The sequence below is a fragment of the Lynx canadensis genome, chromosome A1 (genome assembly GCF_007474595.2).
Source record: "Lynx canadensis isolate LIC74 chromosome A1, mLynCan4.pri.v2, whole genome shotgun sequence".
Lineage (NCBI taxonomy): Eukaryota > Metazoa > Chordata > Mammalia > Carnivora > Felidae > Lynx > Lynx canadensis.
Window position 1 is genome coordinate 66,724,893 of NC_044303.2, and position 12,787 is coordinate 66,737,679.

Below are 12,787 nucleotides of genomic sequence, written 5' to 3' on the forward strand. Positions count from 1 at the left end.
GGAATATGCCAAAGATACAGGAACAAATTACACTGACTTAAGTGGTGGGGCTCTCCTACTAACAAGATAAAGTGGTCAGGCAACTTTCCTCTCTTAAAATGTTACTGGAAACTAGTGAAATGCTTTGAACGGTCTGAATGTTTTCAATGGGCTCTGTTCTACTGCTTCATGAATGCTTTTTTTTCCCCAAGATAATACAACTACTTGGGTTTTTTTTTTTTTTATCTTCTTTCCTATTCACGATTAAAAATGTGATAAATCAGGTTTTTGGCTCTGAATAACAATGGCTTGATTTAGATTTCCTAGTAAATCTATTCAAAAGTGAAACAAAGGCTGCCTTTGCAGGATACCTTACACTTCACCTGGACCAGGCACGTAAGGGCAATTCAGATAAAAATCTTGTTAGGAACTCAACAAGAAATAGAGGATTTTCTCTTTTCCCTGGTTCAGGCTTTATTTAAACTCTTTGTTCAAAAAAAATGAACAGAGTGATAGTCGGATTCTAATTTACAGATATAGTTTAGACGTCTAATATTAAATTAGAAGATCACACAAGAAAAACCATTACACATAAAGGTTAAAACCAATACTTAAACTTTTTAAAACTTATATTACATAAAGTCAAATGAAACTAAATACATGGTAGCCAACTTCATTCACAAACATTAGTCAAAATATATACATTTAAAAAAGGAACAAAAAGCTATAATTGAGGGTTCTTTTCTCTAAATGTGTTTTATCATAATTTGCAAAATGAATTGCAGGTAATCTAAAAAATAAGCTAATTAGGGAGGAAACTCCAAAACACATTTAAGCGGTTCAAGTTGGTGAAGAAATGCTAGCTGAAAATGAGAGACATCTGTCAAAACAATTCTGGTGTCTTTTTCTTTTTTCAGTTTTGCTAAATAATAAATATATAATTACCACTCAGACAAAAAAAGTCTGATTTATTCTTAAGATAAAATTGCGATTCTAGAAATAGTCCCGCAATTTTTAAAAGTTAACTTTGACATTTGCTCAAAATGCTTTAGAGTCTAAAACCGACTCAAATTTAGGGCAACGCCAACAACACATTTTCAGACTCAGTGTTTTCACGGACATATACACATTTACAATCTTAAGGTGAACTCAGCCATAAGGGGATAATAGGAACAGTGCCTTTTATCTTTCTGTAAACTGTGTCAGAAATCCAAGCAAGTGGATTCAGGGAAACCTAGCAGTCTTTTTTTTTTTTTTTTTTTTTTTTTTTTTTTTTTTTAAGGGCTAAAATCCAACTGACAACTTTTCATCTCATACACATTTCTTGTTTGCATTCCTTGCTTTTAAGAGCTCTCGCTCTCATTTGCATATGACGTGATAAACAAAAGAAAGCGTGATCATCTCACATACAAAAGGCCATATTCGAGCCGGTCACTGGTCAAGAATGGATCCCGTCTGGGGGTTCTGCTTGAGAGAACAGAGATTCGCGAAGTCAAATAGTACAAATAGGGAGCAAGGCTGCTCAGAGTCATCTCGCTCCGAGAAACTCATGACACATCAGCTTTTCCCTCGTGCTAGCCATTTCAGACCTAACACTTGAACAGAGTGCATGCGACACAGACCAGGAGAGAAAAAAAAAAAAGGATGAGAAACAAAAACAAAACCGACAATAAACTTCCAACAAACAAAACTGGAAAGCCCAACTTGTCAAAAACAGTTACTCCTCCACCTCTGTGGGCCAAAACGCAACAGGTTCCGAAGTGCAAAGCAAACATCAACTGCTGTCGGATACAACCGCCCTCCTTAGAGTTGGCTGCCGAAGTGCGGGTCTGAAATGATCCTGTGAATCCACACGCACACTCGCCCGAGCACTCCCGCGCTCTGCCACTCGCGCCCCGACTGGCATCTCTGCCTCTGCCTGCACCTATACATCTTATGTACATACAAACCGGGGCCCCCGTCGCGGGAGGGCGCACGGGGAGGCCGCGGAGCTCGTACCTATACATATGTACACGTGTGCACACCGGTCCTCGCGAGGCGGCCCCGCGGGGGTCATAGCGCGGCGGCGTAGGCCGCGGGGTAGGGGTCCAGCTGAGGCTTGCCCATGCCCGGCAGCAGGATGTAGGCGAGCGGCGGCTGCAGCCCGGGGCTGGGCCACGCGCTGCAGTTGCACGGGATCATGTAGCCCGGGTTGCCCGGGCTGGGGTGCGAGTGCGTGTGCCCCCCGGCGGCCGCGGCCGCCGCTGCAGCCGCCGCCGCCGCGCCATGGAAGGCGCCGGCGCCCGCGGTCGGGTAGCCCAGCGACGACGCGTACGGGAGGCCGGACGACGACGACGAGATCTCTGCCATCTTGGAGCCCAAGTCGAGTAGCGAGTAGGGGCTGCCGGCGGCGGCGGCGGCGGCGGCGGCGGCGGCAGCGGCGGCCGACTGCGGGAAGAAGACGCGCGCGGCGGCGGCGGCAGCGGCGGCGGCCGCCTTCTCGGGATTGGCGAGCAGCGATTCAGGCACCAGGCCGCCGCCCGCGCCCGCGTGCAGCCCGGCGCCCGCCTTGAGCGCCGGGTGCTCGGCGTCGGCCACGCCGCCCAGGCCGTAGGGCACCGGGAAGGCGAACTTGTCCTTCTTGAGCAGCGTCTTGGGCTTGCGCCGCGGCCGGTACTTGTAGTCAGGGTGCTCCTTCATGTGCATGGCGCGCAGGCGCTTCGCCTCGTCGATGAACGGCCGCTTCTCCGACTCGGTGAGCAGCTTCCACTCGGCGCCCAGGCGCTTGCTGATCTCCGAGTTGTGCATCTTGGGGTTTTCCTGGGCCATCTTGCGCCGCTGAGCCCGCGACCACACCATGAAGGCGTTCATGGGCCGCTTGACGTGGTCCACCGGCTTGGACATGCTCTCGCCGTGCCGCGGCTGCAGCCCGCCGCCGCCGCCCGGGCCGTCGCCCTCCGCCCGGAGGAAATCAATGTTGGCTGTCCACGGGGACCCGTTCGGCCTGCCCGCGCTCGCTGCACCCCACTTCGCGCCCCGGCGTCGCTCCCGCCCGGGAAGAGGGGGCTAGGGGCAGAGCCCAGGGCCGCGCCGCGCCCCGGGCCGCCCTGGTCTCTTCGGCCGAGCTGCGGAAAATCCTCGCGGGGGCACAGTAACTTCTCGGCGGTGCCCCCACCCCACGGTGGCAGTTTGCCCTTTGCTTTCTTTTTGTCCTTTCTCCCTGGCTGCGTTTGCTCGCGAACTCCCCGCAGGTAGTCGCTGCCCCGCAGAACTCTCCTCCTCCTCGGTCTTTTCTCTCTTAAATGCACAGCAGCTCGGAAAGTTGCGTCGCGAAGACCCCACCAAGTTGAGCCGAGGAGTCCGCCGCCGCGTGCTGCCAAGTGCCAAAGGGGGCTCTCGGCGGCTGGAGTGTTTGGGTTCTCCTCGGTGACTTTCTCATTTGACAGTAGCAGATGAGGGTGGGGGAGGAGGGGAGGTGGCCCCGGAGGAGGAAGAGGAGGGGGGGGGACGGAGGAGGTCCGGGAAAAGCAAGGGAACGCAGAGCGCAGCAATGGGTATAAATACAAATACAGCAGCACCAGCCGGTCTTCCAGACTCTGGGCAGGGCTCGCTGGTGGGAACCCCTCCCCCCCCCCCAAGCGGCTGGGGGGTTTGGAGGGAGAGCTGCCTGCCTCCCCAGCACCTGCTTCGCGGGTCTTCCTCTCCGGCTGCAGGTCCGGGAAGGAAACTGTAGGCTTGAGCAAGCCTGGGGTCGCCGGGCCTCAGGGGAAATCCTCCCGGCTCGCCGAGCTGCCGCGTTTTCCCGTAGTCCCCCGGGCCATGCCGGCTCAGCTCGCTCTGAGCTTCTCCAGGGGCACCGGCTGGCTCAGGCTCCCGGAGCGCGCCGGGCGTGGAGCGCGGCGCTGCCTCGGCGCTGCGGGCCGGGCTCCGGCTGCGTCCGCTCCTGGCTCCTCTCGGCCGCCGCCCGGCACTTGCAACTAACTTCTCCCAAGTTTCCTGCGCCGGCGCCGCCGCGCCCCTCTCCGCGCGCTCGCCTCGGAGCGTGCGCCCGCCTGTGCGCCGCGCCCAGGGCCCCTCTCTCTCGGCTTCTCCTGCCAGAGCCGAGCAGGCGCTGGGCGGAGGTGCTGGAGGAGGGGATTTAAGGAAAACGCGCCATCACCTCTATTCGCAGGTCCGCGCTGGGGCTGCTCCCGCTTCCCCCACTCCCGTAGCACTGTGGGCCCCTTCCTGGCCCAGGCCGCCACTCCGCCGCTCCCGAGGCGGCACGAGCCCCGTGCACGGGCTCAGGTAAGTGTAGCTACCTGCGTGTGCACGCGCCCGGAGCCGGCGCTGGGTGTGCATGTCCAGCGGCGACTGAGTGTGTGTATATCTGGGGGCATGCGGAGGAGGTGGAGCCCAAGACTCCAGGAGGGAGGAGGGACCAGCGGAGCCTCCTCCCGCTCCCACACCCCCAGGACCGCGAATTAAACCGGATCCCCTCCGCCCCCCTCCATACTCCTCCTCCCACCCCTTTTCACTGGAGAGCAGGTTGAGGCGAGCGGAGAGCTAGGAGCGCGCCGCGGATTCTGCGCACTGTTTGGTGTTTGGCAACCCCTGGTGTCATCCCGGCTACCCTGGCACTGGTCGCGGCTCTGGGATCCTCTGCGTGGAGAAAGGAGGCGCGCACGAGAAGAAGAGCCTCTCGAACTACGGCGGAAGAGGGGACGTACCCTAGAAAATGTTGGAGATTTTTCCTAGGAAGAAAGTGCTCATTTTCCTTGGAGGTCCAGATGTTACTTGCAACAGATGCTTCTCGCATTTTCTTGCGCTGGTGATGCACCCAGTCAGAGGTAGTGAAGTGAAAAATAACTGAGGAGGAACTGAGCGTGCTCTTGGCAACCTTTTCGAAAAGGAGCTCGCCCAGGCTGAAAATAGGCATCCTTGGCTGACTGTTTAGCTCTTTGAAAATTCTGGGTGTTTTGTTTTGTTTCTGTTCTGGTCGACAGAGCCATCTATATGCTGATCTCTTTCAGGTACAGTTAACTTACACTGTCTCACTTAAATGCACAGATAGGGTGAAGGTGTTCAAAATCCGGAAGTGTAAAAATGTCTCTCTGAAAGAATAAAGTAAAATGTACCAATCACTCTGTACTGGAATAGCTTTAATGTGGTCAGTGTCCTTAGAAAGGAAGAGTTTCCTTATAATTGACACGATGCAAAAATAGCATGATTTTGTTTGCATATTTTTATCACTTCTTGGTATGCTGCAGCACACTCATAGTGTGATCAGTCTGGAGGTTTTATTCACAAGTTGGCCTGTCCTTCGGGGAGAACTCGCTTGCCTGCTTTCTTCGGCAGTTAGGATCCGACCTAGCCATGTGGTGTGTGCAAGTAGGGAGTTCTATCCGCAGTTAACACTTTAAAACTTCCCTGCAATGTATGTTCATCCCATACACAGACACAGACACAAAGCTTCGATTGTTTTTGTGAACTTAAATAAAAAATGTTTGGGGCCATCAGATTTATTTTAAAAGTTAGGCTTGTTTTATTGCTTATTTTCAGAATAGTGGTTATTGCTTTAATTTTAGTTGCTGTGCCATAGAGACATGTAAATGGCAGTGAGGTGGGGAGGGTCTGTATTTGTCTTACAATATCACATTTACAAATGTTTACTTTGTATTATGTCCTTGTGCTGCTCAAACAACTGGACAGGTTTCTGTAGAACCATATTCCTTTACAGTCTCCATAAAGCCACTCTGTCATTCAGAGACTGCGTAAAGTTACATTAAAACACCAGCAGGTGTAATTACATCGACTAGAATATTAAATATACTGTTTTGTGATGCTAAACTACAGAATTCTCATCCCTGAGCTTTCAACCCAACTTGTGTAGTGGGTTCAGGATGAAAACATTATACACTGTCATATGAAAGAACATATGTGGGGGTATGCAAGGTACGAAAAACGTCATTCACTAAACATTGTGAATGAAGTTCAGTCTAATCGTGAAAATTATCTTGACATGTACAGATAAGGATTGAGAAAAGATATTTATATTGGCGAGGTAAATTATAATCTATTCTTTTCAAATTTAAAGTTAAAAATCCATTGTAATGAATTATTACCGTGGGAAAAATATTTGTACATGCGATTGAAATATATGCTTATATGTTCAATACCTCATAAAAAATAAAATACATAAGCCTCCTTGGACATGGTTTTAGAAACTGCAGTGTTGCCTGTTTAGTGATAGTACACGAACCACATCTGAAAGTCCCTAAGTCCAAGAATGTTGAACTGTAGAAAACAAAGGTGCTTTCCACACCTAAAAAGAAAATGGCTGTTTGTCTCGTCACCAAGTAAAATTTCACACATTTCAAAACAGGAGAGATTTGCTTTCCATTTTGAGTTTTTAGGGGATCAGTATTCTTGGCCTACACCCTTCCCAACCAACCCAGGGCCCTCACAGTAAGCTGGGAGTGACAGGAAGGCGGTGTGGTACTCTTGTCTGAATCTGGTCAAGCTTTTGACGGAGTTTTCATGTCATTCTCTTTCTTACGTGCCAAAATGCACATCCAATTTTAAAGTTCACAGATCTTATGCTTGAATTGATATGAGGTTATATTTTTGTTCTTGTGTTTGTTTGTTTTTTACCTGCAGGTGAAAAATACCAAGGTATAGGAAAGAGAATAGTCTGTCTGATAGTCTGTCTGAGTGAATAGGGGAGGCAAAATAAACTGAAAGAGAATTATAAGTTCGATGGGCTTTATATTGTCAGCTTTTGATTGGGAGCAACCAGAGAACTGTATACCTTGATCAGCAGAGTCTTTGTGGGCTCTGTATTTTCCCTGCGGCCATGTAATACCCGTGATCACAAATATGTCGAATCAGAAACAGAGAGACAGACAACCTCTCCGAAAAAGTTTGTGAGTTTGTGTGAATTCAGTTTCTTCTTTTCCCCCTTAAAGGCTCCCCAGTAAATGGTCTCTGTTCAGTTCTAAAGCTTTCACTAGGAGGCAGCAATGAGGTTGTTGGGGAATTAAAAAAAAAATACCTTGGCAACACCAGACATGAGTGGCCTTTTCTCTCTTTCTCTTCCACAAAAGAGGGGAGAATATTTGGGTCCCAAAGGAAGACAAGGGATCAGAATGAACTCCATCATTTTCCTCCATCCTTTCCGTCTCCGCTCTGCTCCCATCCTGGATTTTCACCTGGCTGGCTCACCAACACATTTTCTTAGCACCATGGAGTGGGGCACCACGAGGTGAGCCAAAGAAAGTGGCTGGGCAGTAAAGATGACAACTTCAAAGTGCACAGGCCAAGTCTTTGCACCTGGAACACTAGCATTGACAGAGAACTTTGGGGGTCTGGTCTTAAGCAAGTGTAATGACAGCATTCACGAGCTCTCATACCTGTGTAGAAAGGTAATACAGCCTGTTTGTCTGGTTGAGGAGGAAACAAGCAAACTGTGGCAAAAGCTGCCTTACTTAGGCTGTTGTCACAGTTCTCTAGTCCTACTCCTCTGACCCCCCCCCCTGCTCTTTTCCCATCAGCCCCCAAAAGGGGGAAAGCCCCAAACATGGGGTCCACAGAGAGCCGAGGAGACAAAAGGGGAGTTGAAGCCGACAAGGCAGGAGCCAAAACTGCACAAGTCACCTTTCACTGGTGACTGCTACATTTTCATCATTTTGACCTTTCTCTCCCTCGATTCTCACTGCTCCTGCCTTAGAAACCGGCACTACACAGATCAATTCTGGAGACACCTTTCCTCATCCCTCCTTAGCAGTGATCACACTGCATTTTCAAAAAGGAGCTTTACCTAGATGACAGAACAAGAAACACAAAATAAAAAACAGCTCTCTCTCACTCTCTCTCCCCCTCCTCCTTTGGAGGACCCTGCCAAAAGCACCTAAGGGAAAAAAAGACAATGCAAATAATCCAAGACAGACAACTTCAGAAAATACTGATTCAGATCCCAAGAATTCCTTAAAAGCAATGGAGAGATTTACCTCTCCAAGGGTAAGAGGTTTTTTAAGTGTGAGGGAGCCAGCCGAGAAACAACACCAGAAATGAACGAGGACATTCATCGTGTCATGTGGCCTGTGTAACGAAAAATCCTTCCAACCCGTAGTTTTCTACTGAGGAGCCTGGGTTCTGGTGTGGTGGGGTTACTTGTAAATTTCATCACCATACACGCTCTGGTTGATCTTGAGCAAGAACAAAGCTGAGAGAGGGAGGACCCCTTCAGTCTTCCAGCAGGGTGGTGAATAAGCCATGCTTCTGGCTCTGCAAACTCCCTCTTGTCTTACCGTCCCCCCTTCCAGCTTCCAGATGACCCTGCCTTGCCCTCCTCAGATTCGGTCTCCCATTTAAGGATGGGTCTGATTTGATTCTTTTATAGCTATCATTTATTCAGTTCTTAAGATATTGTACCTTTTACATACATTATCTCCTTTCGTTTGTTCGGAGAGCTCTATGAGGTAAGAGCTACCTCACTTTGCAAGTTGGGAACTGAGCCTTAGAGTAGATGAATGACATGCCCAAAGTCACACAACCCAAAGTGGAAGAAATGGCCTTTGAATTAAGCTGACATTCCTCACCACCACCACCATGAGACCCGACACAAGACTCAGCCCCTTCCTGGCACAGATTCTTAATTCCACCTACCTCCTCAGGCCTTCTGTGACTCACTCTGTGCCCCACACCCCTTCTGCGGGAGTGCCCAATGGCAATCTCCCCAGCACGACGTTCCAAACCCACAACAGCACCCTATCACCAGAGGTAGTCTCTCAAAGTCCGGGCTCGGTGCTTATCAACACAGATCAGGCCTCAGCTGCAATCCACCTGCCCTCCCTCTGCCGGCCTCCCGCTGCAAGCACCGAGAAGAACTCAGTCTCTACCCTCACTCAGACAGGCCAGGGCCCCTAAGAGGGAGTCTCATACCATGATATCGAGCCTGTCTTTACATTTCCTCAGCATAAGGGATGTTTCTTGTCCATCCACCTCCCTCCTTCCCTCATTCCTCTTCACCTTTTGTAAACTCCAAGGACACAAAGTGGGTATAAGCACAGTTCTGGATTTACGACAAGCTCCCATGAATTGCTCCCCCAATGGTTTGTTTGTTTGTTTAATAATGTAACAAGGGATCCACTGCTCAAAATAAAATCTTCCAGTAAACCTATATCAAACCAAATGATCTCCCCAGTGAACAATATACTTGCCTCCCCTAACCGGACGTAATTGTTTTCATTCCTTTGACTTTTTAAAAAAAATTTAGCTATATCGTTTTTTCATTTATAGGTGTCCTTTAAAATTATGTTTTTATTTTAATTGTTTATATAATATTTATTAATGAACTTTTTTCATTTAGTTACATTCTTTGAATTTAATATTACTGCATATCGTGGAGTTTATTCATCCTAGCTGCCATGTAATATTCAGTGGTGGAAATATACCACATGTATTTGCTTATCCTCTCTTGGTGATGAGCAGGTGGGTTGTTTCCAGTTTGTTTGTTTTTTAAGTGTATTGATTTTGAGAGAGAGAGAGAGAGGGGAGGAGGGGCAGAGAGAGGCAGAGAAACCCAAGCAGGTTCTGCACTGCCAGCATGGAGCCCCACGGGGGTGGGAGGGTGTCTAGAATCCACAAACGAGAGATCATGGCCTGAGCGGAAGTCAGACGCTTAACCCACTGAGCCACCGGGTGCCCCTGGTTGTTTCTAGTTTTTAACCATGTGTAAGGGCCTCCAGAGGCATTCTTTTTCCTGTCTATTGTACACATGCAAGAGATTTTACAGGCAAAAAGCTGTAAAGATGGGAAATAGCTAGTGCCGTACCCCTTTTCCAAGTGTTTCTGTTTGCTTTTGATTTTTTTCCCCAGGCATTCAGAGAAGTTGTCTTTTATATTTTGTCTCAAGTTTATGGTTATTATCTGTGGGCTGGTTGGTCTTATAGGAGCTATTTCTCTGTTTCCAGAATCCCTCTGAAATTGTGTTTTGTGTATAGCATGAGGTTTGATTTTTTTTTTCCATCAGGATACTCAATTTCCCAGAACTATTCATTGAAAAGACTGCTTTTGTATACTGCCCATTACTACTACCTTTGCCATCTGATGCGAGGTGGTTTCTGAGCTCTTTCTTTTGCTTCCTATTATGGAGTTTTTCTATTTTTTTCACTAATATTGCACTATCCTAATTCTGGCAGAACAAATCTTCACGTCTTGTTCTTACTCAAATGTATCTTGGCTACTCTTGGCCTTTGTGCTTCCGCATACATTTCAGAACAGATTGTCAGGTTCCAAATATTCTTAAAAACCCCAAATCTTAAAATTGTTTTTATTTTCTGAGTGGAGGTATAATTGGCATGTAACGTCATATTAATGTTAGGGCCACAACATAATGATGTGGTATCTGTATACATTACAAAATGATCACCACATTAAGTCTATCTAACATTTGTCACCATAGGCAATTGCAACATTTTTTTTCTTGTGATGAGAACCCAAACATTTTTTTGAAAAGCCTTTTAGTTAAGACTGCTGTGATTCTCAAGGTTGATTTAGGGAGAATGGATATCTTTACAATTCTAACACTCCGAATCCATGCATTGAGTTTCCCTCCCTTAATTTTGTTGTTTTTTAATACTCTGAGTGATATCTTACAGTTTTCTGGTAGAATTCTTACTCATCTATTATTCTTTTTAAAAACTAGTAGTTTTACAAACTATTTTTGATACTATTATTAATAGCGTATTTTAAAGATATCTTGTTATTTTAAAAATATTTACTTATTTTTGAGAGAGAGAGAGAGAGACATAGAGTGTGAGTGGGGGAGAGGCAGAGAGAGAGAGAGAGGTGGACACAGAATCCAAAGCAGACTCCAGGCTCTGACATGTCAGCACAGAGCCTGATGTGGGGCTCTAACTCACTAACAGCAAGATCATGACCTGAGCGGAAGTTAGATGCTTAACCGACTAAGCCACCCAGGAGCCCCAAAATATAGTATCTTTTAAATAATTTTATATCCTATTGTTGGTATATAGAAATACAATAGATTTTTGTATATTGACTCTAAGTGGCAACCTTGTGAAATCATTTTTAATTCAAGTAATTTACTGTAGGTTCTTTTGGATTTTCCACATATGAAATCGTATCATCTGCAAATACTGATACACTTCCAATCTTCTACAGTTTATTTCCTTTTTCTTGTCTTATTACACTGTCTAGACCCTTCAGTTCATTGTAGAACAGATAGATGCCCACTATTATGTGGTGATAGTGGGCACCTTTGTGTTTTTCCTGACCTATGTATGGCATAGTGGGGGGGAGGGAGTCACAGTACTCTTTTTAGAGCTTGGGGCTTTGAATGATCTAGTTCAGCCCTGGTCCCACTGTTACCCAATCACACACATGTATCCATTTTCCCAGGATTCTGCTTGCTTCTGCTTTGCTTTGCTTAGTTTAGACGGTTTGTTGAACCATCCAGTTTTTATCTCTAGAACGACAACCCCGCCGGGTTGGGTCCATGAACTCTCTGCACACTGGAAGAATAAATAACTCGATTGGTATAAATTTCTGCATCTCCCATTCCTCTATCAGCCTAGCAGAGGTGTTTGCCAAATATAGTTGCATACCACTTGCCTGGTGGTCATGTTAGACTGTTTGCCCTGACCTGTTTTTATGCCACTTTGCTATTTGCATCTTGGAGTAGGAAGCACAGCCTCTGTGTCTGCACCAGGAGAGGCTAGGTTGCGGGCCAGTTTTCTGTAGTTTCTTGCACCACCTATGGGGAAGGTGACTGCATATTCCTGCGTCCGTGCTCAGTATACTGAGGACAGGCCAAGTCCTCCATTCACTCCACACGGTCCACGCCGAAATCAGGGTGGTGGTTTTCCCCAGCAGCATAATGTTCCCTTTCCTTCTTCTGGAGGCAAAGTAAAATGATCCACAAGTGAGCCAATGACATAATTCCTTCTAATTTTTGTGACTGGAATGTAATAAGAGGATACAAGACAGTAATCCAGAAGCATGAAGGAAGGGTGGTGAGTCCGGTGGCAATCTGCACCTAATCATTCCAGCTGCCTGAAAAGTTGACTCATGACCTCAGTGGACATATCGCCCCCCCACCCCCACCCCCACCCCCACCCCCACCCCCAGGGTATTTGGAGAGCCGCATTGTATTGTAACGCTTTGTTTGTGCACCGAAGTGTTTCTATAAGCTAACTTCCTAGTTGACGTGTCCTTTTGTTCATTATCAGCCTCTAGTTTCACATTCCGGTCAGTTGTCAGGAGTGGCCAAGACTCTAGGATCATAGGCATGCCTGCCGTGCTCCCTTGCAATACACTTTTAAAACAGAATTTGACATTTGTGCGTGTGCATTGTCTACCAACAAATACATCTATTGCTGTCAAACAAAGCCTGGTATTTGACAAAATTTGTCTTTGTTTATTTGCTTGAGGCAAAAGGGGCCTTTCATTGTGTCTCAAGAGCTTGCTTTTTAATAAAACTCTGCCTTTTCTGTTAGGACACATGAGAATGAGTTAAGAGCTTGGCAACAACCTGACAAGAAAATATTATCTGATTGATTCATTAATAATAATTTGGAGTAGCTGCTTTTGTAAACATACTGTCAAGAGGCTGAGCTGATTGCTCTTTGCTTCATGTTTCTCTATACCCGGCCCAACTATTATTCTGGTGCCAGTGCCTCTTGGTTTCAACTGTTAACTCATTGTGTGTTCCCTTACTTCACTTTAAACATCCCAAGGGCAGAGACCGTATCTTATTGATCTTTATATCTCAGCACCTAGTGAGGCTCCTGGCATTGAACTGGCGCTAAATAAATTGCTGAACGCA

At 47.2% G+C, this 12,787-nt stretch overlaps 1 protein-coding gene across 1 annotated transcript; it reads right to left on the bottom strand.

Moving 5' to 3' along the window:
* Window positions 1-436: 436 nt before the first annotated feature.
* Window positions 437-2,887, bottom strand: SOX21 (SRY-box transcription factor 21). Its single transcript, XM_030312744.1, has one exon. The coding sequence runs from the start codon at window positions 2,860-2,862 to the stop codon at window positions 2,032-2,034; it is 831 nt and encodes a 276-aa protein (XP_030168604.1). The 5' UTR covers window positions 2,863-2,887; the 3' UTR covers window positions 437-2,031.
* Between the last annotated feature and the right edge of the window lie 9,900 nt (window positions 2,888-12,787).

Bases quoted from the DNA above. Each gene is read 5' to 3' on its own strand.
- SOX21 (XM_030312744.1), bottom strand. From the start codon at position 2,862: ATGTCCAAGCCGGTGGACCACGTCAAGCGGCCCATGAACGCCTTCATG.